The 25,808-nt window shown below is 38.6% G+C and overlaps 1 protein-coding gene across 1 annotated transcript in view; it reads right to left on the bottom strand.

The window, feature by feature from the left end:
• The window catches only part of SLC26A7 (solute carrier family 26 member 7), a 269,056-nt gene extending 243,876 nt beyond the window's left edge, over window positions 1-25,180 (bottom strand). Inside the window, exon 1 of the mRNA XM_074318598.1 lies at window positions 24,877-25,180. Coding sequence (XP_074174699.1) covers window positions 24,877-25,069 — 193 coding nt within the window. The 5' untranslated portion in view covers window positions 25,070-25,180. The remainder of the gene's footprint in view (window positions 1-24,876) is intronic.
• Window positions 25,181-25,808: the final 628 nt, after the last annotated feature.

Below are 25,808 nucleotides of genomic sequence, written 5' to 3'. Positions count from 1 at the left end.
ATTCAATTTCGTTACTGGTGATCAGTCTGTTTAGATTTTCCAGTTCTTCATGGTTCAGCCTTGGAAGGCTATATGTTTCTAAGAACTTGTCCATTTCTTCTAGGTTGTTGAATTTGGTGGCATATAGTACTTCATAGTATTCTTGGATGATCCTTTGTATTTCTGTGGTGTCCGTGATAACTTCCCCTTTTTCGTTTCTGATTTTGTTAGTGTCTTCTCTCTTTTTATCTTAGTGAGTCTAGCCAAAGGTTTGTCAATTTTGTTAATCTTTTCAAAGAACCAGCTCTTTGTCACATTAATTTTTTCTGTTGACTTTTGTTCTCTATTTCATTTAGTTCTGCTCTCATTTTTGTTATTTCCTTTCTTCTACTGACCTTGGGTTTTACTTGTTCTTCTTTTTCTAGTTCTTTAAGGTGGAACATGAGGTTATTTATTTGGGAGTTTTCTTGTTTTTTGAGATAGGCCTGTAATGAGATAAATTTCTGTCTTAAAACAGCTTTTGCTGCATCCCCAAAATTTTGGTAGGATGTATTTTCATTGTCATTTGTTTCTATGTATCTTTTGATCTCTCCTCTAACTTCTTCTTCTATCTTTAGTTTTCTGGTAAGGCTGTGTCTCCATTATTTCTTTGCCTTTTTGTTGTTGTCTATTATTTCTGTGTGGTGGTATTCTATGATGTTTCCCGCTGTTTCTTCTTTTATTACAGTATATATTTCAGTCCCGGATTCTTTTTGAGTGGTTACCCTTAAGTTTATGTAAAAGAAAGTTTGATATTTAGAGTATTCCGTTTTCTTCAGCATGCTTATATTCTCCATTCCCGTATTCCGGTTCAGGCCTTTTCTCTCCCCTTTTTTATGTTTTGGTTGCCACAAATTGTCCCTGTTGATGGTGGTCGAATAGCCTCCTTTAGTATTTCTTGTAGTTCAGGTCGTGTATTAGAAAATTTCCTCAGCTTCTGTATGTCTGGAAAGGTCTTTATTCCTCCTTCATAGCTAAAGGATATCTTTGCTGGATATATTATTCTTGGCTCATAATTTCTCTCTTTCAATAGTTTGAATATTTGGTTCCACTCCCTCCTGGCTTGTAGAGTTTCTGCTGAAAAATCTGATCATAATCTAATGGGCTTTCCTTTGTAAGTTACCGTCTTCTTTTCCCTGGCTGCTTTGAGGATTTGTTCTTTGTCGTTGGTTTTAGACAGCTTCAATACAATGTGCCTTGGAGAAGGCCTGTTGGGATTGAGGTAATTAGGTGTTCTATTTGCTTCTTGGATTCGAGGGTCCAGTTCTGTCCACAAGTTTGGGAAGTTCTCATCGACGATTTGTTTGAATATATTCTCTGTTCCCTTCTCTCTTTCTTCTCCTTCTGATATGCCCATTGTTCTTATATTGCTCTTTCTGATGGAGTCAGAAAGTTCTTGTAGATTTCTTTCATTTCTTTGAAGTCTCAAGTCTCTTTCTTCTTCCATCTGTGTAATTTCCAGGTTTCTATCTTCGATGTCACTGATTCTTTCCTCCATCTGGTCAACTCTACTACCTAAGCTGGTTATTTCGTTCTTAATTTCTTCTATTGAGTTCTTAATCTCCAGAAATTCCATTTGGTTCTTTTTTAAAATTCCAATCTCTTTCGTAAAATGCTCATGCTGTTCTTTGATTGTGTTTCTGAGTTCATTTAACTGACTATCTGTGTTTTCTTGCATCTCGTTGGGTTTTTTCAGAACTGCAATCTTGAATTCTCTGTCATTGAAGTCACATATTTCTGTATCTTTAAGTGCCTTTTCTGGAGATTTGTCACGTTCTTTCTGAGCTATCTTGTTGCCTTAGTTATTCATGGCAATTACTGATTTATTATTTCTCTTCCTAGATGTCTACAGGAGTGGCTTCTGCAACAGGTTGATAGGAAGAGGTCTTTCTTTTGTTTTCCAGTACTTGTTGGTAGAATGCTTTATTTTTTCTCCAACTGCAGCTTATTTTTCTTCTCCCACACTGTAGTGCTATGTGTTCTCTACACTATCCAGCTTTTCACACAATGGAGGGATTCCCTGAGAGACAGGCTTCTCCTCTGTTAATAGTTCACCTAGGTCACATGGTGCAATGTCCGTGTGGGTATGTGGAGAGCTTTTGAAGTTCCAAAGCTGTTCCTGCACCAGTTTCAGAGCCGGTATGTTTCAGTAGTTCTGTTTACTCCTGCAGCGATCCGCCCAAATAGGTGGGGCCAGGGGCGGGGTGAGTTGTGAGTGGTAGCCCAGAGCAATGGCAGCGACCACCACCACAGCTGGTCCTGCTTCCACAGCTCCCTCCCCTTTGCAGAACTAGTTGGGTTGCGAATTTGTGTCTGCAGTCCACAGTTCTCAGAACAGCAAATATTCTATTATTTTGATCTGACACTGCTACTGTTCTGTTTCTAGCACCGGGCAGGTGGGGGTGGGGCAAGCTCTGGGAGGGTAGGGAGGGGCCGGCTAGTCTCAGTGCCTAAGGCTTCTGTTCTGTGCTTGGCAGTGAAGGCTTTAGCCACCATTTTCATCCTTCTTCCCTCAGTCTTTTCTCCGAGGTCTCTGCAATGAGCATTGTGTTCAGCAGTGTTATATGCTGCCCCTTCAGTCCTGTGGGCCATAAGTGGAGCCCTAGCGTCTGAGTTCTTCCCTCTCCCGCAGCTGCGGTAGTTTCGGGAAGCAGCGAGCTCGGAGCACTGAGCTAGGTCTGCCTCCTGTGCCCGCGCGGCTCCGTCTCTGCACTTCTCCCTTTTCTCCTCCCCCGCTCCCGCGATTCTCCCACCTGTAGGTGACTTCGGTAGTCGGCCTCTTCGTCTTGCCTGTCTGCTGTGCAGGGAGTCCTTTGTGGAGTTTTTGTTGTTTGATTGGTTGTGTATTCCAGGGGAGCTTTACAGAGGCTCACATCACGCCGCCATTTTTCCTCCTTCATCCTATTTTGTTCTTTAGATTCCACATATAAGTAAAATCATATGACATTTGTCTTTCTTTGTCTGACTTACTCAGCATAATACCCTCTAGGTCCATCCATGTTGTTGAAGATTGCAAGATTTCATCCTTTATTATGACTGAGTAAATATATATATATATATATATATATATATATATATATATATATATATATATATATATATATGTGATAGGTAGATAGATAGATAGATAGATATATCTATATCTATATCTATATCTATATCTATATCTATATCTATATCTATATCTATATCTATATCTATATAATATCACCTCTTCTTTATCCATTCATCCCATGGCTAGTGTAAAGAATGTTGAAACGAATATATGGATACACGTGTCTTTCAAATTAGTGTTTTGGGTTTCTTCAGATAAATACCCAAAAATGCGTTTTTGGAGTCCTTCTTTGTCTCATGTTATAGCCTTTTTAAAAAATGTTTATTTTGTCTGGTATAAGTATTGCTACCTCAGCATTTTTTCTTTTCCATTTTCATGAAATATCTTTTTACATCTCTTTACTTTCAGTCTATGTGTGTCTTTCAATCTGCAGTGAGGCTCTCATAGGCAGCATATGTAAGGGTCTTGTTTTCTTATCCATTCATCTACCCTCTGTCTTTTTATTGGAGCATTTAATTCATTCACATTGAAAGTAATTGTTGATAGTTATGTAATTATAGCAATTTTGTTATTCATATTTTTATCTTTTTTTCTTCTTCTCAAAGAAGTCTTTCTAACATTTGTTGTAATACTGATTAAGTGGTGATGAACTCCTTTTGGTTTTCTTGTTGTTGTTGTTTGTTTGTTTGTTTTTTCTTGTCTGGGAAGCTCTTTATCTGCCCTTTGATTCTAAATAATAGCTTTCCTGGGTGATCTTTGTTGTAGGTCCTTACTTTTCATTACTTTGAATATTTCATGCCAATCCCTTCAGGCCTGCAAAGTTTTCATTGAGAAATCAGCTGACAGTCTCATGGGAGCTCCTTTGTAAGTAACTAACTGCTTTTCTCTTGCTGCTTTTAAGATTCTCTCTTTGTCTTTAACCTTTGGCATTTTAATTATGATATGCCTCTTTGGGTTCCTCTTCTTTTTGTACTTCCTGGGCTTACACGTCTATTTTCCTTGCCAGGTTAGAGAAGTTTTCCATCATTATTTCTTCAAATAGGTTTTCAATTTCTTGCTCTCTCTTGTTTCCTTTTGTTACCCCTATAAAGCAAATGTTGGTACACTTGAGTTGTCCCAGAGGCCCCTTAAAACATCCTCATTTTTTGGATTCTTTTTTTCTTTTTGCAGTTCTTATTGGGTATTTTCTCTTACCTTATATTCTAAATTGCTAATTTGATCCTCTGGTTCATCTAATCTATTGTTGATTCCCTCTCATGTATTCTTTTTTTTTTTTTTTAAATTAGTTTCAGGTGCACAAGACAAAGCAAAACTTAGACATTTATCATTTATATCCCTCACACTGTGTGAACCCCCCTCCCCCATCCACTATCCCTCTGTACGTTCCCAAAACCTCTCACCTTCCCCTTATCCCCACCCCCCCGCCCCTCTAGCAACCCTCTGTTTTTCCTCCATGTTTCCAAAACTGTTTCTGATTAGTTCATTCACTTATTCTTTTCTTTAGATTCCACATATAAGTGAGATCATATGGTATTTGTCTTTCTCTTTCTGACTTATTTCACTTAACATAATGTTCTCTAGGTCCATCCATGTTGTTGCAAATGGTAAGATTTCTTTCTTCTTTATGGCTGCGTAATACTCCATTGTATAAATGTACCACAGTTTCTTAATCCAGTCATCTACTGATGGGCATTTCGGTTGTTTCCAGGTCTTGGCTATTGTATATAGTGCTGCAATAAACATAGGAGTGCATAAAGATTTTTGAATTGGAGTTTTGGATTTCTCCGGATAGATACCTAGGAGTGGGATTGCTGGATCATAAGGTAGTTCCATTTTCAGATTTTTGAGATATCTCCAAACTGTTTTCCATAGTGGCTGCACCAATCTGCATTCCCACCAACAGTGCACCAGCGTTCCCTTTTCTCCGCATCCACGCCAGCACTTGTTGTTTGTTGATTTATTGATGATAGCCATCCTGACTGGGGTGAGGTGGTATCTCATTGTGGTTTTTATTTGCATTTCTCTAATGGTTAGTGAGGTTGAACATTTCTTCATATGTCTGTTTGCCATCTGTGTGTCATTTTAGAAAAATGTCTCTTCATGTCCTCTGCCCATTTTTTAATTGGGTTGTTTGTTTTTTTGGAGTTGAGTTGAGTGAGTTTTTTATAAATTTGTGATATTAACCCCTTATCAGATATATCATTGGCAAATATCTTTTCCCAATCAGTAGGATCCCTTTTTGTTTTATTGATGGTTTCCTTTGCTGTGAAAAAGCTTTTTAGTTTGATGTAATCCCACATGTTTATTTTTCCTCTTACTTCCCGCCTGCGACGAGATATATCAGTAAAAATCTTACTCCGGGTAATGTCTGTGAAGTTTCTTCCTATATTTTCTTCTAGGAATTTTATGGTTTCAGATCTTACATTTAAATCTTTAAGCCATTTTGAATTTATTTTTGTATGTGGTGTAAGGAGGTGATCCAGCTTCATCTTTTTGCATGTGTCTGTCCAAGTTTCCCAGCACCATTTATTGAATAGACTGTCTTTACCCTACCGTACATTTTTGCTTCCATTGTCATAGATTAAGTGGCCATATAGGCATGGATTTATTTCTGGACTCTCTATTCTGTTCCATTGATCTATGGGTCTGTTTTTATGCCACTACCATGCTGTTTTGATTACTGTAGCCTTGTAGTATAATTTGAAGTCAGGTATTGTTATACCTCCCACTTTGTTCTTATTTCTCAAGATTGTTGAAGATATCCGGGGTCTTTTGTTATCCCATATAAATTTTAGGATTATATGTTCTATTTCTGTGAAAAATGTCGTTGGTAGTTTGATAGGAATTGCGTTGAATATATATATTGCCTTAGGCAGTATGGACATTTTAACTATATTAATTCTTCCTATCCATGAACATGGTATGTGTTTCCATCTATTTGTATCTTCTTTCATTTCTTTCTTCAGTGTCTTATAATTTTCTGAGTACAGATCTTTTACTTCTTTGGTTAAATTTATTCCCAGGTATTTTATAGTCTTTGGAGCAATTGTAAATGGAATTGCTTTTTAATTTCTCCTTCTGATGTTTTATTATTGGTATATACAAATGCAACTGATTTCTGAATATTAATTTTGTATCCTGCTACTTTACTAAATTCATCTATCAGCTCTAATAGTTTCTTGGTGGAGTCTTTAGGGTTCTCTAAATATAGTATCATATCATCTGCATATAATGACAGTTTTACTTCCTCCTTACCGATTTGGATGCCTTTTATTTCTTTTTCTTGTCTGATTGCTGTGGCTAGAACTTCCAGCACTATGTTGAATAGAAGTGGAGAAAGTGGGCAGCCTTGCCTTGTTCCTGATTTTAAGGGAATGGTTTTAGTTTTTCCCCATTGAGTATGATGTTAGCTGTGGGTCTATCATATATGGCCTTTATTATGTTGAGATATGATCCTCTATTCCCACTTTCTTAAGGGTTTTTATCATGAATGGCTGCTGAATTTTATCAAATGCTTTTTCTGCGTCAATTGATATGATCATATGATTTTTATTTTTCATTTTGTTAATGTGGTGTATCACATTAATTGATTTGCGGATGTTGAACCACCCTTGCATACCAGGGATGAATCCCACTTGATCATGGTGTATAATCTTTTTAATATATTGCTGAATTCTGTTTGCTAGTATTTTGTTGAGGATTTTTGCATCTATGTTCATTAGCGATATCGGCCTGTAGTTTTCTTTTTTTGTGGTGTCTTTGTCTGATTTTGGGATCAGGGTGATAGTGGCTTCGTAAAAAGTGTTTGGGAGTCTTCCCTCCCTCTGGATTTTTTGGAAGAGTTTGAGGAGAACAGGTGACAATTCTTTTTGGAATGTTCTGTAAAATTCACCTGTAAAGCCATCTGGTCCAGGGCTTTTGTTTGTTGGGAGATTGTTGATTACTGATTCAATTTCCTTGGTGGTAATCAGTCTATTCAGGTTTTCTGTCTCCTCTTGAGTTAGCCTTGGGAGGTTGTATGCATCTAGGAAATTGTCCATTTCTTCCAGGTTGTCAAATTTGTTGGCATACAGTTGCTCATAGTAATTTCTTAGGATTTTTTGTATCTCTGCGGTGTCTGTTGTCACTTCTCCTCTTTCATTACTGATTTTATTAATTTGGGTCCTCTCTCTCTTTTTTTTAATGAGTCTGGCTAAAGGTTTGTCAATTTTGTTTATCTTCTCTAAGAACCAACTCTTGGATTCATTGATCTTTTGTATTGTTTTTCTGGTTTCTATTTCATTTATTTCCGCTCTGATCTTTATTATCTCCTTCCTTGTACTCCCTTTGGGCTTATTTTGTTGTTACTTTTCCAGATCCCTTAAGTGTGAAGATAAACTGTTGATTAGTGATGTTTCTTGTTTCTTTAGGTAGGCCTGCAGTGCTATGAACTTCCCTCTTAGGACTGCTTTCGCGGCATCCCATAGATTTTGGGTCGTTGTATTTTCATTTTCGTTTGTCTCGAGATATCTTTTGATTTCTTCCTTGATCTCCTGTTTGACCCATTCATTATTTAGTAACATATTATTCAGCCTCCATGAATTTGTGTGTCTTCCAGTCTTTTTCCTGTAGTTCATTTCTAATTTCATAGCACTGTGGTCAGAGAAGACAATTGGTATGATTTCAATTTTCTTAAATTTATCCAGACTTGCTTTGTGGCCTAACATATGGTCTATCTTGGAGAATGTTCCATGTGCGCTTGAGAAGAACGTGTATTCTGCAGCATTGGGGTGGAATGCTCTGAAAATATCGGTTAAATCCAAGTGGTCCAATGTGTCATTTAAGGCTGTTGTTTCCGTATTGATTTTCTGTCTGGAAGACCTGTCCCTTGTTGTCAGAGGTGTGTTGAAGTCCCCTACTATGATAGTGTTACTGTTGATCTCCATCTTTATGTCAGTCAATATCTGTTTTATATATTTAGGTGCTCCTATGTTGGGTGCATAGATGTTTACTAGGGTTATATCCTCTTGTCGAATTGATCCCTTTATTATTATATAGTGTCCATCTTTGTCTTTTAATATTTTCTTCATTTTAAAGTCTATTTTGTCAGAGATAAGTATTGCAACTCCAGCTTTTTCTCATTTCCATTTGCATGGAATATCTTACTCCAACCCTTCACTTTTAGCCTGTGTGTGTCTTTTGATCTGAGGTGAGTCTCTTGTATACAGCATATACAAGGGTCTTGCTTTCTTATCCATTCAGCCACCCTATGTCTCTTGATTGGAGCATTTAAACCATTTACATTTAAAGTGATTATTGATAAGTACATAGTTATTGCCATTTTTAAATTTGTGGATAGATTGTTTTCGTCTTTCTTCTATTTACAGAAGTCCTTTTAGTATTTCTTGCAATGCTGGCTTGGTGGTAATGAATTCCTTTAGCTTATTCTTTTCTGGGAAGCTCTTTATCTCCCCGTCAATTTTAAATGATAGCCTTGCTGGATAAAGCAACCTAGGTTGTAGGCCTTTGTTTTCCATCACTTTGAGTATCTCCTGCCACTCCCTCCTGGCCTTCAATGTTTCTGCAGAAAAGTCATTTGATAGTCTTATGGGAGTTCCCTTGTATGTAACCCTCTGTCTTTCTCTTGCTGCTTTTAGGATTCTCTCTTTGTCTTTAATCTTTGCCATTTTAGCTATAATGTGTCTTGGAGTGGACCTGTTTGGGTTTATCCTGGTTGGAACTCTCTGCACTTCCTGGACTTGTATGTTGGTTTCCTTCATCAGGTTAGGGAAATTTTCAGACATTATTACTTCAAATATGTTCTCAATCCCTTGTTTCTTCTCTTCACCTTCTGGTATTCCTATGATGCGCATGTTGTTGCGCTTGATGTTATCCGATAGGTCTCTTAAACCATCTTCATTGTTTTTTATTCTTTTTCTTTCTGTTGTTCTGTTTGGGTGATCTCTGCTAACTTGTCTTCTAAGTCGCTGATTCGATCCTCTGCTTCATCTAACCTGCTGTTAATTCCTTCAAGTGAGTTCTTTATTTCGGTAACTGTGTTCTTTAGTTCTAACTGGTTGTTCGTTATGATTTCTACATCCTTCTTGATGTCCTCTCTAAGTTCCTTAAACATTCTTATCATCAGTATTCTGAACTCTGTCTCTGACAGTTTGGTTACCTCTGCTTCATTTAGTTCCATTTCTGAAGGTTTCTTCTGTTCTTTTATTTGGGATATGTTTCTTTGTTTCCTCATTCTGGCTGACTCTCTGTGTTTGCTTCGATGTATTAGGTAGATGCCCTGGAGTCCTTAGTTCTTGCTGGATTAGTGTATAATAAATGTCCTTTATATTTGACTTGCACTACTTCGTTCTTCTCCCCTGCGTGTGCTCTAAAAGTGACTCTTGTGTTGTGTATATTGTCCTGTTAAAGAAGATCCTTAATTGCTTTTCGCTTGTGAGTAGGTGGAGTTAACTCCTAGGCTGACTAGTTGTGAGACTTGGCTTTGCCCACGCAGGGTATTCTGCTGCGTGAGGATTGACCGCTTAGATGTGGTTTGCCCTTTGGCCTCTATGTGCCTGTAAAGAATCCCCTCTGAGTGTGTCACTTGTAGGTCAAACCGGGTAGTACTCTGGCTTGGTCTGGAATTGGCTGCTGGGTATGTTGAATCTTGTGCCTCTTAAGCTGGGCACTGGTAGGGCAATTACAGAACAAAGCAAATCACCAAGCACAACAATAACAACAAGGAAAAAGTCAAATACATTCACATGTAAAAAAACAATCGACAACCCCCACTCGACACAGGCAAAGATGTCAGAAATATAAAGACAAATCAAAACAGAACAAAAAAAACAGCGCCAGTTGTGGCTTAAGCCCACCAAGTAATCTCCAGGTTGTTCTCTGCTATAGCACAGAGTCCCCACTCGACACAGGCAAAGATGTCAAAAATATAAAGACAAATCAAAACAGAACAAAACAAACAAACAAACAAACAACAAACAAACAAACAAACAAAAACCACAGCGCCAGTTGTGGCTTAAGCCCACCAAGTAATCTCCAGGTTGTTCTCTGCTATAGCATAGAGTCCCCACTCGACACAGGCAAAGATGTCAAAAATATAAAGACAAATCAAAACAGAACAAAAACAAACAAACAAAAAACAAACAAACAAAAAACAAACAAACAAACAAACAAAAAACACAGCGCCAGTTGTGGCTTAAGCCCACCAAGTAATCTCCAGGTTGTTCTCTGCTGTAGCACAGAGTCCTCACTCAACACAGGCAAAGATGTCAAAAATATAAAGACAAATCAACACAGAACAAAAACAAACAAACAAACAAACAAACAAAAAACAAACAAACAAAAAACACAGTGCCAGTTGTGGCTTAGCCCACCAAGTAATCTCCAAGTTGTTCTCTGCTGTAGCACAGAATCCCCACTCGACACAGGCAAAGATGTCAAAAATATAAAGACAAATCAACACAGAACAAAAACAAACAAACAAACAAAAAACAAACAAACAAAAAACAAACAAACAAAAAACACAGCGCCAGTTGTGGCTTAAGCCCACCAAGTAATCTCCAAGTTGTTCTCTGCTGTAGCACAGAATCCCCACTCGACACAGGCAAAGATGTCAAAAATATAAAGACAAATCAAAACAGAAAAAAAAAAATAAAAATAAAAAAAGACAGCGCCAGTTGTGGCTTAAGCCCACCAAGTAATCCCCTGCGTATTGTGCAGGTAGAGCCGGTCACCTGATGCCCAGAGTGACTCTGAGGCTGCAGCTTTAGATGCGTGGGGTGAGGGGTCTGGACAGTAGGTTTTACAAAGTCAGTGCAGTTTCTGCCCTTGCCGGCACATATGCACACCGAGAATAGCACCACCAGCCCTGTGTCCAGCTCTCCTGAGTCTTAGGGCACCTCTTCCCTGTGTGTGTGTGTGGCCGGCAGGGAATTCCTCAGCTGCTGAAAGCTGAGTGCTGTATCTGCCACTTACTGCTGATCCCTGGGAGTGCCTCCGCCGATGTAATTGCCCCTCCCTAGGCAGCCCAGAAAGGGTGGGGGCTGGGGATGGAAAGAGGGGTCTTCTCTTTCCCAGCCCAGCTGTGTCACACCCCACCCACAGGCCAGAAACGGTGGTATCTGGGGGTGGATGAGTCTTCTGTCTCCTAGTCCAGGGCAAACCACACTCTTCTCAGCCTCTTCCCTGGACCAAAGCCAGCGGCCAGTCTTCCCTTAGCCCAAACCCCAAGGCTCCTCTGTAATCTGACACTGCTCTTCAGATCAGGAGCCAGTTTAAGTCTCTGGAAGGGTGGGGGTAGGATTGGAAGAGCAGGGGGAGGGGCCCAGGTATGGAGTTTAATAGCCTCAAATGCTAGATATCCTCCCTCTGCGGGGGGGAGAGGTCTGCTGTGGGACGCAAAGTAGAGTCCGCCACCTGGCTTTTGTGTTCTCTCTTTTGTCCTGGGAACCCCTGCATCTCTGCAGCTGGGGATGTGTTTGCCCCGCTCTAGGCTGGCTAGAAAGGGTGGGGGCTGGGGATGGAAGGAGGGGTCTTCTCTTTCCCAGCCCCGCTGTCTTCACACTCTTCCCGCAGGCCAGAAAAGGTGGTGGCTGGGGGTGGAAGATTCCCAGCTCCTAGCCTCCTCCCTGGGCCCGCCTGTCTTCCCGGAGCCGGGGCTCCAAGGCGCCTCTGTAATCTGCCGCTGCTCCTTAGTGCAGGGGCTAGATCAAGTCTCTAGAAAGGCGGGGGTATGGTCGGAAGAGCGGGGGAAGGTGCCCAGGCACGGAGTCTGTGTTCCTTGTCCGGCCCAAGGACCAACTGAGGTTATTAGCTGAAGTTAATGCTGGATATGCTGCCCCTGCAGCGGGAGAGGTCCGCTGTGGGACGCAGGGCAAAACGCCCACCTCGTGGCTTCCGGGCTCTCCTCCGTCCTGGGATAACCTGCGTATCTGTAGCCGTGGGTGTGGGCTGGAATTTCACAGGCACAGGTGCGGAGCAGATTTCCACAACCCAAGGGTGGGGGCCGAATTTCTACCGCCACAGGTGTGGACCGCGATTCCAACCCGCGTCCCCACCGCCGCCGCAGGTGCGGCGTGTCTCCGCTCCGCTCCCTTCCTTCTTCCCCTGCTCGCCCAATTTTTCCCCACCTGCAAGAAATCCCTGCGCGAGTCTCTTCGCTGTTCTGCGTGATGAGCAGAGAGTCCTTTGATGGGTTATAAGCTTCCCGTTTCTGATAAGATCCGACGGAGAACTCAAAAAGTGCGCCCCGCTGCCGCCATTCCTATGACGTCACTCTCATGTATTCTTTATTTCAGTTATTGTATTCTTCATTTCTGACTGATTCTTTTTTATGTTTTCTATCTCCATTTTTATGTTTTCTACCTCTTTGTTGAAATTCTCACTGAGATCATTGAGCATCCTTATAACTACTGTTTTGAACACTGCATCTGATAGATTGCTTCTCTCCATTTTACTTAGTTCCTTTTCTGGAGCTTTGTTCTGTTCTTTTGGTTGGGATATGTTTCTTTGTCTCCCCATTTGGGCTGCCTCCCTGTATATTTTTCTGTGTTAGGTAGGGGTGCTATGTCTCCCAGTCTTAGCAGAGGGTATTTAATGTAGTAAGTGTCCGGGATTGTTGAGTGACAGTCTCCTTGGCCACCTGAGCTGGGTGCTGCAGATATTATCCTTTGTATGGGTTGTGTGTGCCCTCCTGCAGTAGAGCCTTGGTCACTATTTGCACATCAATAGGAGGGATTGATCCTCAGGCTGATTGCTTGTGAGGATAGGCTGTGACTATAGTGGAGGAGCTGTTGTGCTGGGGCTGATCCCAAGGAGCAGGATTCACTTTAGTGGAACTCTGGTGCTTTCTGATTCCACTCTTTGGGTGTTTCATTTGTGGAGGTGGTTGAGTTGTGCTTCGATATGGTCTGGGGGTGCCATATCACTGGGGGTGCCAGCCCCATGGCCTCCTGAGAGAGACCCTACCTCAGGCAAAGTTCAGCTGCAGCCTTTGCCCTGATGAAGCCACCTGGAATGAACCACAAAACAATCTGCAGACAGCTGCCACCTTCACTGGGTCTGGAGGTGTCTGGGAGAGACCAAGCCTCAAATCAAGGTTGGCTGCTCCCAGTGCTGGGCTTGGAGCTGCTCAGCTCAGCAAAATGTCTTTTCTAGGTTTTGTGAACCTTTAAGAGATTTTAGAAAAGTCCACAGCATGGGCCAAAACAGGCTGTTTGCATGGAAAAGCCACTGAAAGTGGCTTGGGTGGGCTCACAATTTGGGTATGGTGGAGTCTGTGGAAATCACCAGCGTGGGGAAAACAGTGTTAGGCAGGTTGATGGTGACTCAGATATGGTGGCCGCCTGCTTCTATGTGCCAGGAGTGGGGAGGGCTCAACAAAGAAATAATGGATTCTGCGAGCACTTCTGTCTGTAAGAAAGCGACTCCTGCTGCCCTCTCTCTGAAGCCAGACAACTCAGTTCCTTCCTATATGTCCCTAATGCCTTTCAAGCTGCTGCCCCAGTGCTAAATCTCGAAGTAAGTGAGTCTATCAGGGAGTAAGTCCATGTGTGGGCCGTTTAAGAGGAATGCCTGGGACTCCAGCTGACCTCTGCTGTCTCAGCCACAATCTCTGCTTGGTTTTCACAGCCAGAAGTTGTGGGGACTTCTCTTTCCAGCACTGGAACCCTGGGTTGTGGAGCCTGGTGTGGGTCTGGGACCCTTCAATCCTCAGGGGGGATCTCCATAGCTGAACATCCTTCCTTATTTTTAACTGCCACACATGGGTGTAGGACCAGCCTGGGTCACATCTCCAACTCTCCTACCAGTCTCAAGGTGGCTTCTTCTGTATGTCCTTAGTTGTACGACTTCTGTTCAGCTAGACTTTAAGCAATTCTCAATGATGGCTGTTCTGTAGTTTAGTTGTAATTTTGATGTGGTTGTGAGAGAATGTAAATACAGTGTTTATCTACTCCACCATCTTGCTATAGACAAGTATTCTTAATCAAAGATCATTTGTTCCAATCACTAGAATTAAGGGATTAAGGCAAATCACAGCATGCTTTCACCCTGTACCTTGCTATATAGGTAAGATCTTACAAGAGTGAAAACAAAGAATTATCATGATCAATAAGCTTCATGATCAACAGACCTATGAGCTTAAATATTAGAAACAGCAAGAGATTAAAAGTTTACAGGTGGAGAATAGCCACCAAGCAGAGAATGGGCACATGAAAACTTCATCCTATTATCTCAATTATGATTTTTTAATGTCAACAAACATTTGAGTACTTATTATGTACCACATATTTTGATAGGAGTCAGAAGCATTCCCTAGAACTCAGGACATTTATTGTTAAAACCAGGATGGTTGGTCACCCTAGAATGAAATAGCCTCTGCCCTCAAGAACTTACAGCTTAGAAAAAAACACAAATACAAATAAAAAACAGATGCAATTTTGTTTAAGTGGATAAATCAAGGTAGCATGGGAAAACAAAATAGAGGTATCAAGCACGTTTTTAAAGCCTGTAGTTCTTAACCCTAGCCACTCATTTTACTTCACTTTTTTCCAAATTAGTTGAAGAAGCTGAGGTCCAGAATATTTATTTCTCCAGAGATTCTGATTTAATTGGTCTAGGTTTGGGGCATGGGTATTTCTTTAAGTGCCCAAAGATGGCCTTTCTAAATGGCATTTTAATATACAGCTTGGGGAATATAGTCAATAATGTTGTAAAGATTTTGTAGGGGGTCAGATGGACACTTGTCTTATTAGGGAGACTACTTCGTGGGCTGTGTAGATCTCTGACCACAGTGCTGTACACCTGAAGCTGAAGCTGAATAATATTGAATGTCAACTATTATATATATACATATATATACATATATATACATATATATGTATATGTATATATATATATACACATACACATATATAAATATATATATACACACACACACATCTATATATGCATATATACACACACATATATATATATACACAAATACAAACACACACAAAATGTCAGACAATTAAGTTCATGAGTTGTCCAATCTTGTGTGTGTGTGTGTGTGTGTGTGTGTGTATTCATGAGATGTGGAGTACAGCATAAGGAATAGAGTCAATGGAATTGTAACAGCTGTATATAATATCAGAGGGGTAGTAGATTGGGGGAAGAGAGTTATCACTGTGAGGGATGTAAATGTCTAACTATTACATTGTTTTGTATACCTGAAACTAATAAATTTTTTTTAAAAAAAAACGAGAAAGAGATCTTAGTATGGAGCCAAAGTTGAGAACTACTGAGCTAAACCTAGCCCTGAAACACGCTAAGGTATAATCAGGTAAAGGTGGCAAGGGGAGAAAAATTGGCCATTTAAGAGGAAGCAATATGTGGTAACGTCCTGAGGCAAAGTAAGCATGATCCTTTAAAACACTAAAAGCATTTTAGTGTAGCCAGAACATAGGATGAATATAAGAAGAGACGTGGCTGAAAAGGTAAGTGAGATTCAGATATTGAAGGGCCTTGAAAAACATTTTCAGAGGCCTAACCCCATGTAACACAAAAAAAAGTTTGCTACTTATAGCCATAACTGCCTTCTAAATAGTATTTGTTTTTATACTAAATATCTTGTTCTTCTGAATACTTCGATGGGTTTGGACAATGAAGGTATCCTTGAGCTGAGTTTGAGAGCATCCTGCTCTAGATCTGAAAAGGGTGACTAGGATGGAGAATGTTGGGGAATATGGAAAATTAGAAAGTCCAGGCCTCCATAAGTGATGCAGGTACCAGTCAATTTCAGCTTACTGTTTTCATTCAGGAATGTGAGCACTTTATTGTTCGATGATTGGATTTAAATGAAGGGGGGGAAAAACCTCTCAATTTTAAAATAAAGTCATAATATTTAAATGTTGACTTCCAACATTATATAAGTGAATAAAAACACCTGTGGCTTCAGTTCCAGGGAAATATTTGTTGTTCCAGGGAGCCATGAGAAGAAAAACAGTGAGGGAAAGCAAGAGACCAATGTTATGGTATGAAACAAAGGTGCTATATAGAGTGAAATAGCCGATTAACAAGCATTTGCAGTGGTGTAGCTGAAGGAATTTAAGACAAAAATAAAGATCCCCACTACCTAATATTTTGTTTGTTTGTTTTAGTTTGAAATAGATAATAGAGGGACAAAACTATAAATAAGGAGACATTCTAACTGGCAAGAAATGAATGATGATGTTTCTTAATAAAGATAGGAATGTGAGCTCAAGAGTCAGAAAGATGCATTTAAACACTCCTTCTGCTTTATAGAAACTGTATTATCTTTCACTACAAGTAAACTAATTGGCTTTCCTTCATTTGTAAAATATAGATAATAATAGTATCAAACTCTTAGGTTATTATAAAGATTAATTGTTGTAATACACAATGTTTAACACAGTTTGCGTCACATTTTAAGCATTTAACAAATGTTACAACATCTACTATTAACAAGGAAGTTGCCTCAAAGGCAATAGGCATCAGATGTATTTGAGAGATGTCAAAAAGAAAGAATTTATAGAACTTGATTAATTGAATATGGCTGATAAGGTAATAAGGATCACTCCCAGGCTTCTAACATCGACAAGTGGATGGATGAGGGTGACTTTTAGTATAACGAAAAATAGAAAATAAGGACAGATTTTGAGAGGAAAATTATGTGTTCTGTTTTAAATATGTCTCTGGGACACATGAAGATGGTGTCCTTTAAGGTAGCTGGATATTTATATCTAAAACTAGGAAGAGAAAATTGGGCTAACAATATATTCTTATAATTTACCAGCAATAAAATGCAATTGAAGCCATGGAAATGGATTTGTTCATGAAAAATAAAATGTATGGAGAATAAAGAAAAGATGAGCAAGAACAGAGACTGGAGAAATAGGCTGTTGTATTTTTTTATTTATAGAAATGGTGTTAAGATGACATGGAGTTACGCTGTTGAGGCTTATGATTATGGAGAGGAGTGGAATCGTGCCTGGTGGGCTGACATCCCAGTGTCAGATAAGTTAGGAGAGCTTGAAGCTCTTGACTCAGAATGGGAAAGAGTAAATGTCCACGCTGGTGCTCTGGATTGGGGGGTGGTAAAAGTCAGAGATGTCATTTACTCTGATAGAGCAGAGCAAGCCAAGAGGAGAAGAGTAAGCCTGGTTACAGATTCATGGCACTCTATTTTTCTTTTGTGTTGCTCCCTAGCTTTTAATAAAGTCTCATCTAAACATTTTATCCTTGTGTCCCCTCTGCCACAGGGTAAAAGCTATTACTTACTGATACTCACACCAGTATAAAGTGAATCTCCCCTCCCTCTCTCACCAGAAGTTAGTGTAGCACAGGGCAGTGAGAGGTTCTCAAGGGACAGAGCAGGAGCTCTAGTATAGGTACTCTCTTCTTCTACCCTCTTCTACTCTCAGCCAGAAACTCTGGAAAGTTTCATCAAAAAAGGTGACATATCTTCATGGGAAGGGGCAGCCTAAGGGGTTGATATAAAAGGAGGCTCAGGAGTTCCAATGCCCAGAGTCAGCCTCAGTCCCACTCAGGTTATGTCTCTTATCCTCGAAACAAACCAGAGAACAGAAGGCAGTGAGGAGTGAGGAATGGGGCCTGGAAGATGTAGTTTTGAATTCCTCTTAGCAATACTAGAATCGGGCTCAAGTCATCTAATGATCTGAGCCTCAAACTCTGCTTCTAATTAAAATACGAAGTATGATAATAGCTGTCTTGCTGGGTTTTAGAAACAATTAGTGTAACAGTTAAATTGTAATAACATTCAAACGTGTAGTTGATTAGAAGTAACCCAACTTAAACCTAATTAAGCAAAGAAAAAAATGTGTACATGCAAGTGAAAAGTCAAGGGTGTACTAGCTTTCCTAAGAATTCCATTTCTCTCTGCTATGCCCTTTGCTGGATTGGCTTCATTTTCAGGCTGTGGAGGCAATACAGGTGCATCACCATTATTGTCAGTGCCTCCAGCACAAAAGAAGACATCTCTTCCTAAAAGGTCCCACATGTAAACTGGGATCCAGACCAATTAGACCATTTAGGTCATTTGTGTTGTCATTATCATTTTAAAATAAGAAATAACTGGCTTGTTGTGGAGTAAATCCATACTCTTGTGTCTACAGGATTAATCTCATCCCCGAACCAGTCATTGCCCAGATGTATGGAATAGTGGTAATTATCAAGACTTGAGCCACAAGCCTTCACCTGGGCCAATAACTATGCCTGGATCTAGCTCTAAACACGGTTGCCTATTAGAATCTGGGACAACTGAAAAAAAGGGGGAGAAGGAGGAGGAGAAGGAGAAGGGGTAAAACGAGGGGGAAAGAGGGGGGGAGGGGGAGGAGGAAAAGGAGAAGGAGGGGGAGGGGGAGAAGGAGAAGAAGAAACACAATGCCTCAATGTCTGGGAATTACTCCCAAGAAATCTGATTTAATTGCTTGAGATGGGACCTAGATACCAGTGCTCTTTTAAGCCCCAAGGTGGTTCCATTGGGTTCAAGGTTGAGAATTCTGGCCTAGGGGGACTCAGTACACTGATCAGCCTGGACTCCATCACTAGAGCCAAAATTAAAATCTCATTTAAACCCCATGTACTAAAAATGGAAGATGGATTATTCCTCCAAACAAATCTGAGGCATAGTTACTAAAAGAAACAGGAGTGCCTAGCTGACAAAACAGAAATCCACTACTACATAAGCCACACATCTTAACTTCATACTCACCGTCAATCTATTTTGTTGCAAACCTTGCCAAGTTCTCGAAACCCTAAAAAGGAAGGTCATGATTTTTCTATGTGATACATCTAAGTATTACAGGAAACATTATTCTAAGTGCAGAAATATATAAAGGGCCATTTAATATACAAATCACCATTATTTTATATTTAAGAAGAATAAAAAGGAAGTCAGAAGTGCTGAATGAAGCCTGGAGCTATACTGGAGGATAGGTCATGGGATGAGGAGAAATGGAGATAGGAAAAAGGCAACAATGTAACTAACTCCTAGATATATTTTTATGGGGGTCAGAGAAAGTACACTTTAGACCTTTTTTTAGCATATTTGGCTGCCATTGTTCCTGGAGAAAAGAAAAAATATTAGCAGTAAGATATAGTGATTAAAGGAGTCAGGTTAAAGATACATAGCTAATGCTAGGTTTCTGTATCCCCAAGGCTGAGACAATGCAGGTAAAAATTCCCAGACAAATCTTTAATTTCTGCAATGTAGTCTACTTTAGGAATTTACACTTATTGTTCCACACATCATTAAGCTACCCTCAGGAGTTTAATGAAGCTCAGCGTCCACACATGTTTTTGTGCTAGTAATGCCACACATTCTACATAATTATCAGGAACATCCATCTTTTAACTGTGGCCCAAAATGCTGTGGCAGCGTACAATTTTCATGGTTTAGGAGCAAAATTCTAGGTGATCCCTTGGAATGCAAGGCAAAACATTCTGATATTGCTTCTTAGTGGATTAGGTTCTTACGTGGCAAGTCATGCATTTTAGGTCTCCACCCTGTCTCAATGCTTGAGTTTTCAGGATGTTAACAAAGGAACTATTTCCTCTTAAGTGGTTACCCAGGCTAAAATGTGAACTAAAAGCTCTAGAGACCAGAGTATTATACTTCTTAGCTTGCCAACCTATTGGTGACATGTTTTAAGTCAATAACATTCTCTAGAATGTTTGCTCATCTTCAAAATACATTCTGTAGTGAGGTCCTACAGGATATCAGTTAAAGAACATTGTGGTAGATGCTAACTATAATGGTTTTTACATGATAAAAGCAATGAGAAATGCTAATTTTAAAAAATATTTCTGAAAATACAAATGGTTCTATGAAATACTTGAACATGGTGAAAGAATGATCTGAAGTTTCTTTTCTCTTTTTTCTTTGAAATTAGCAATTATATTTATTTACTTTGGGGAAGAGCAATCAACCCTTTATCAGTCTGGTAGAGCCTATGGATTGCTTCCCAGAATACTTTTTAAAACTAAGTATCAGAAAATACATAAGATTATCGAGAAATGAAGTATTTTGGAATGTATTAGTACAGGTTCACAGACCTGAAAGTTCTGTGGATCTAAGTTGAGAATCTAATCTTATGCAACCTGTCTGTAAAGGTTTTATTCACAAGTGAGTTCAAGGCATTTCAACAAAAACATGTTAGAAAGTGTCTTGGCAGGGAAGACAAACTCAGACACTCATACGGTTAGGCAGGTAATGAGAATACCAGCAGAAAGTGTGGCAGTGCATGTGTGAATGGTGGGAACTATGGTAAAATGCAAAGTGCCTGCCCTGCCTAAGGACATAGCCTGTATTAAGGTCCAGCAGATTGTTGCCACATTCCCGGAATGGGGACCCTGTATGGCCATGTATTCCCCTTTTTCAAGAGAGGCCAGACATCTGGATTTTTATAGGAACTGTTCATTTTTGTTAATGATGGCTAGAAAAAAAAATTAACACTGGAATATAGGTAGGTAGGTAGGTAGATAGATAGATAGATAGATAGATAGATAGATAGATATAGATAGATAAAAAGATATACATCTATCTATAGATAAATAGATAGATAACCAGATTTGTGTGAAGGTCTGCAAGTTTATAACTTCAGAAAAGTAAGAGGGATTTAAAAAAATTAATTACTCATATTTCTATGTATTTTTACTATCGGTATCTTTATTACATTTATTTTGAAAACATAAGAATTAATTTAAATGTAATTCTTTCTTAGGTTGGTAGCATGCTGCCAAAGAAAATCAGAGGTTTCAGGAGCAAAATTGTTTTTAATTCTTCCACTGAACATTTATTTAAAAGTTGCTTCTAAGGGTAAAGGGAGTCAAATATATGGTGATGGAAGAAAAAATAAATAAATAAAATATAAAACCTGCTTCTATGTGTTAGGCAATACACAGGTTGGTAAGAATTTAAAGAGTAAGACACTCTCTTTGTTTCCAGAATTTACAGACCAGTGTGGAAAGAGTTGTACCAAAAGATTATCATACAATCTATTAAGGCCAGTCCTGGAGATATATAAAAAGTACAAAGGGAGTAGGAAAGAAGAAAACATGTCTTTCCAGGAGACTGGGAGGTATTCTCAGAGAAGAGATCTCTTTGAGTAGACTTTTGTATCAAGGGGCCCAGATTATTAATGATCTAATAGGTTATCATAAAGAACTGAGCTTTTATCCTAGAGGATATAGAGGTCATTGAAGAATTCTGAACAAGGAAGTGATATATTCAGATTTTTGTGATCATTCTGGCTGCAGTATAGAATATGGCTTACAGGAGGAGACAGAGTAGAAAATAAAGAACTGCAAGATGATGGTTTCAATGATTCAGACAGTAAACTATAGCCACAGTAGGGAGTGGAAATAAGATTACTTGGTTGGAAAGATACTTAGGAACAGGAAAACAGAAACTGGTGGCTGATTTCATGCAAGTGGGCAGAGTGCAAAAAGACAGTGAAGAGTTGAGAATGACTCTTGCGACTCTCTGAGAGGTAGTCTAGAATAAATTAGAGCCAGACTGCTTGAGTTCAAATCCTAATTCTTCCACTCATTTGCTGTGTGACTTTAAGCAAGTTATTTATCCTCTCTGAGCCTCAGTTTTATATAAATGCCAAGTGTTCTTACAACAGTATTTACAGGTGTGCCTGAACATTACTGTCATCATTATTATTATAATTCTTGTTAGGCTGGTGTTGCCATTCAGTTTGTTTTAGAAGACTAAATGTTGCATTTGAAGTGCTTTTAGAAGATTCCAGGGTTGCATAGTTGAATATGTGGATCTCAGGTTGGGAAAAATTTTCGTTAGCACAGTGATGGTGCAGTTAAAGCCTCTTATTTACGCAGAGGCATTTTTGGGTCAGACAGCCAGGGTTTGAGTCTCCAGGACACGGATATTTAATGGGCAGATGGAGTAAGAGCCAAAATCCTCAGAGGTTCCTAAGAAGAGAAGACTAGAGAGGTAGTAGGAGAAAAACAATAGAGCAGTGTCTAAAACCCATGAAAAGTAAGGGTTTTAGAAAGTATAGTCAACACAGAAAATGCTATAGAGAAGTCAAGCATGGTAATGACCAACAAGCAGCTATATTTAACAATTGAGAAATATTTAATAAAGTAATTTAACATGGCTAATTTGACATGTAGAAAACACTCAAATGTCAGTTTCCTTTATCTTTCTTATTTTAAATGCATTTCTAGGGAGAGAAGAATGAACAACAACTACTAGATTGACCTATATAACTTTCTATTTTTGTAGATCAAAAAACACTGAATTCAACAATTTCACATAATTCAACTATGCTGAGTACCTGAAAAATCTACTACAAGGATCAGCAGCGTGAAAACAGGTATTTTTCTATCGTTTGTGTTATGATGCAAGAGCAAAAATTACCTTTGCTTTCTTTTCATTTTACTAAAGAAATGGAGCCGGTAATGATTGTCCATATTGTATTCACACAAATGAAAGGTAATTATATTTAAATGCCTTTCTTACTCTGTATTCTACTGTAGAGACAATTTTCCTTGTCACTTCACCTTTGAGTCTAAAAACTTCAGGGATGAAACCTAAATGCAACAGTGATTTTAAAAATAGGATATTTGTACCTTTCTAAAGAAATATCTTCTATTATTAATAACATTAGTATTATGAGCAAGTCTCATTATTTTGGGAGTGTAGGGTGTAAAGTACAAAATATTAAGAGTGTTGGCTTTGGAATCAAGTCTTGACTCTACCACTTGTTAGGTGTGAGATCCAGGGAAAATTACATTTCTAAGCCTTCATTTTGTTATATGGAAAAAGGAAAAGAGACTGCTGTCTCTTGGAATTTTGGTAAGATAGGGGAAGATAATGTATGTAAGGGGCTTAGCACAGTGCCCCTAACAACAATGTTATGATATTTTACCTTTCATCCCTCCATAGCGGGTAAGCATGAGAAAGTTTAAGACAATTGTTTTTAAAAGAATAGGTACTTTTAGAAGGATAAGTCTTTTCATACACCAACAAAAACCTTTAAGTTATTTCTAGGGATGTAGGCTTGTCCAGTCATGGATAGACTTCCAAGAGAACCAGTAGCCAGATCCATAACATTCTAAGATACAAGAACTGAGTAAACTTTGCTTCTCATCAGTTGGGAGCTGGTCAATGTGTTTCTTCAAAACCAATGAAATAAATGAATCGTAAAACAAAATCCCTCAACATCTATACCCAAATAAATGCCATCATAGGTAGCTTTAACATATCCCCAAATTGTTAACTTGATATTTTACAAAGATGAAAAAACAAATAATTTTTAAAAATATATTTCTTTTTTGTTTCACATTAAATTAAAGCAAAATAAATTTATAAAATACACTGAAACTATCTGGTGAAAAAGCCCTTATAAATTCATCACCTAAGTTTCAAAGTATATGGTAGTATTTCATTTTGAATTTAAAATTGAATGAAAACAGGGCTGAAAATGCCCTAACCTATTATTTATTTTTTGTTTTTATAAAGCTTACTATGTTTTGCTGTTGGCAAAATAGCCATTAAAAATTTAATGTAAGACTATTTAGAAAAAAATGGAATCCCATAAAATATGATAGTATTATGGATCTTAAAGTAAAGCCACCAGTACAGATATTCCGATTAATCACACTAAAAACACAAACACACAAACCTGTTTGTTTCATCTACAGAATTATTCAATTAAAAGAGTGCTTAGAATTTAACAGTATGAATAATAGTTCAAGCCAGGGAGGTAGTCAAATTGCAAGGGAATATGAATCTACAAAGTCTATACTAAAGAAAGTGTTCCAAATTCTCAAGGCACTTACTTTGTGTGGTGAACACACAATGCAATATATAGATGATGTATTATAGAAATGTACACTTGAAACCTATATAATTTTACTAACCAATGTCACCCTAATAAATTTAAAAACAACAAAGTCAGTTCCTTTCCTTGCTACAGTTAGGAAATTACTACTTGAATTAGTTAAAAAATACAATGAGTATACCTTTAAGAAACACACACACACACACACACACACACACACGCTCACATTCGTGTACACACTAGTTAGCTAAGAGCTTTCACCAAGAGAAACACATATTTAAATCCAGAATATCATTTAGAATTTGCCTTGGGAAAATTAAAATTAGATTTCTCACCAGTTTAAACTTCTTACTGAGAAATAAATACAGTCCATAGTGTGATACAGAATTGAATCAGCATGCACAGTAAAACATAAGCTCTAAGGACACAGAAGATTCTTTTTGCAAATAATGATCTTGGCAAACAGCCTCCTATATGTACAGAAAACTGTGTTCCTTGCTTATAGCAGCTCTCAAGGATACAACAGGTAATTGTGTGCTGCTAATTCAATTTACAAACGATGTGTCCAAGCCTGGAGATAGTTTGTAGTTTCATTCAGTGAACGTAGGAAACTATATCAGCAAGGTCATGCTATACAAACTCATTCTCCCACAATTACGGATCTTTTACTGTTTTATAGTATGAATTTTAACACTGCAAATATGTAATGCCATTCAAAAATTGGTCCAATTACTAAGAGTTAAATAGTAAAAAAAAAAAAAAAAGACAACTAAGAAAACGTATTGAGTATATAAATATTCAATGTGTATATAAATATTGAGTATATAAATATTCAATGTGTTTTTTCCCTCAAAGTTAATTAAATATCCATTTCGTTAGCTAAATTGTAGATCTGAGGTCACAATACTCTTCCATTAAAGCAAAGTGACATCTTTAATGCATAAAACAGGAAAATCAAATGCAGTACATTACCTTGTGTCACTTGTTGAACTGCCAGCATTATCCCAGACATAGTGTCTGGAAGTAAGTTTTCTTTCAGATTGTAATGTGGTGCCCATTGCAAAATAGGTAGCCGCCTTCTACACCACTGTTTAAAGTCTTCACAGTGTGGGACATGCATCTTGCTCCATAGCACACTTTTCTTTTTCCTCTTTGCCCCTGTCATTTTTCAGATTCCTTCTTGTAGAAGTAAACTTTAGACAAGGAAAAAAAAATCGTTGCAGAACACCCCTTCAATGTCAGTCTCCAATTCATCTGTGGTTTACAATTTCAAAGCTACCCAAAAAATAAATCACTGAAAGAGAGAGAGAGAGAGAGAGACAGAGAGACAGAGAGACAGAGAGACAGAGAGAGGCAGAGAGAGACAGAGAGAAATTAATAAAAGCACTTAAATATTTGTAGCCGGGCTGTATGTGTTATTATAGCGCAGCTAACTATTCTAGATAAAAATGTAGATTAAAACCTTGAATTCTTATCTGAATGAGATGGAGAAATCGTTCCTGTTAGTGTAATATTTTTCCAATCTTGGAAAAGTAATGGATTCCTTGTTAAGTTGGTCTAGAGCTCTCTCACCAGTAAAGTCTCTTATATTCTCTCTCATCTTATGTTTTTGTCTCCAATCCCAATAGCTAATGTATTTCTGGGCGTGTGTTGGAGGTGGGCTGGGTTATACTAATGAAATCAGGAACATTCAACCAATTCAGTCTCTCCCTACAAGCTATTCAAAAACATGTATCTGTCAGAGGGGTCTGTCCTGAAAAACAAAATCAGAATCTGGACTTCTTTGGGAAGTATATATTGTCAGTGTATCAATTGACTGCCAGTTCTACAAAATTAGAAACATAGGAGGGCATTGCTAAATGTCCTTATCTTTTTTATTCCCCAGTATATGAGATTTTCATTCA

This window comes from Rhinolophus sinicus, linkage group LG14 (genome assembly GCF_036562045.2).
Source record: "Rhinolophus sinicus isolate RSC01 linkage group LG14, ASM3656204v1, whole genome shotgun sequence".
NCBI classification, from domain to species: domain Eukaryota; kingdom Metazoa; phylum Chordata; class Mammalia; order Chiroptera; family Rhinolophidae; genus Rhinolophus; species Rhinolophus sinicus.
This window is presented reverse-complemented; position numbering and strand designations above follow the sequence as displayed.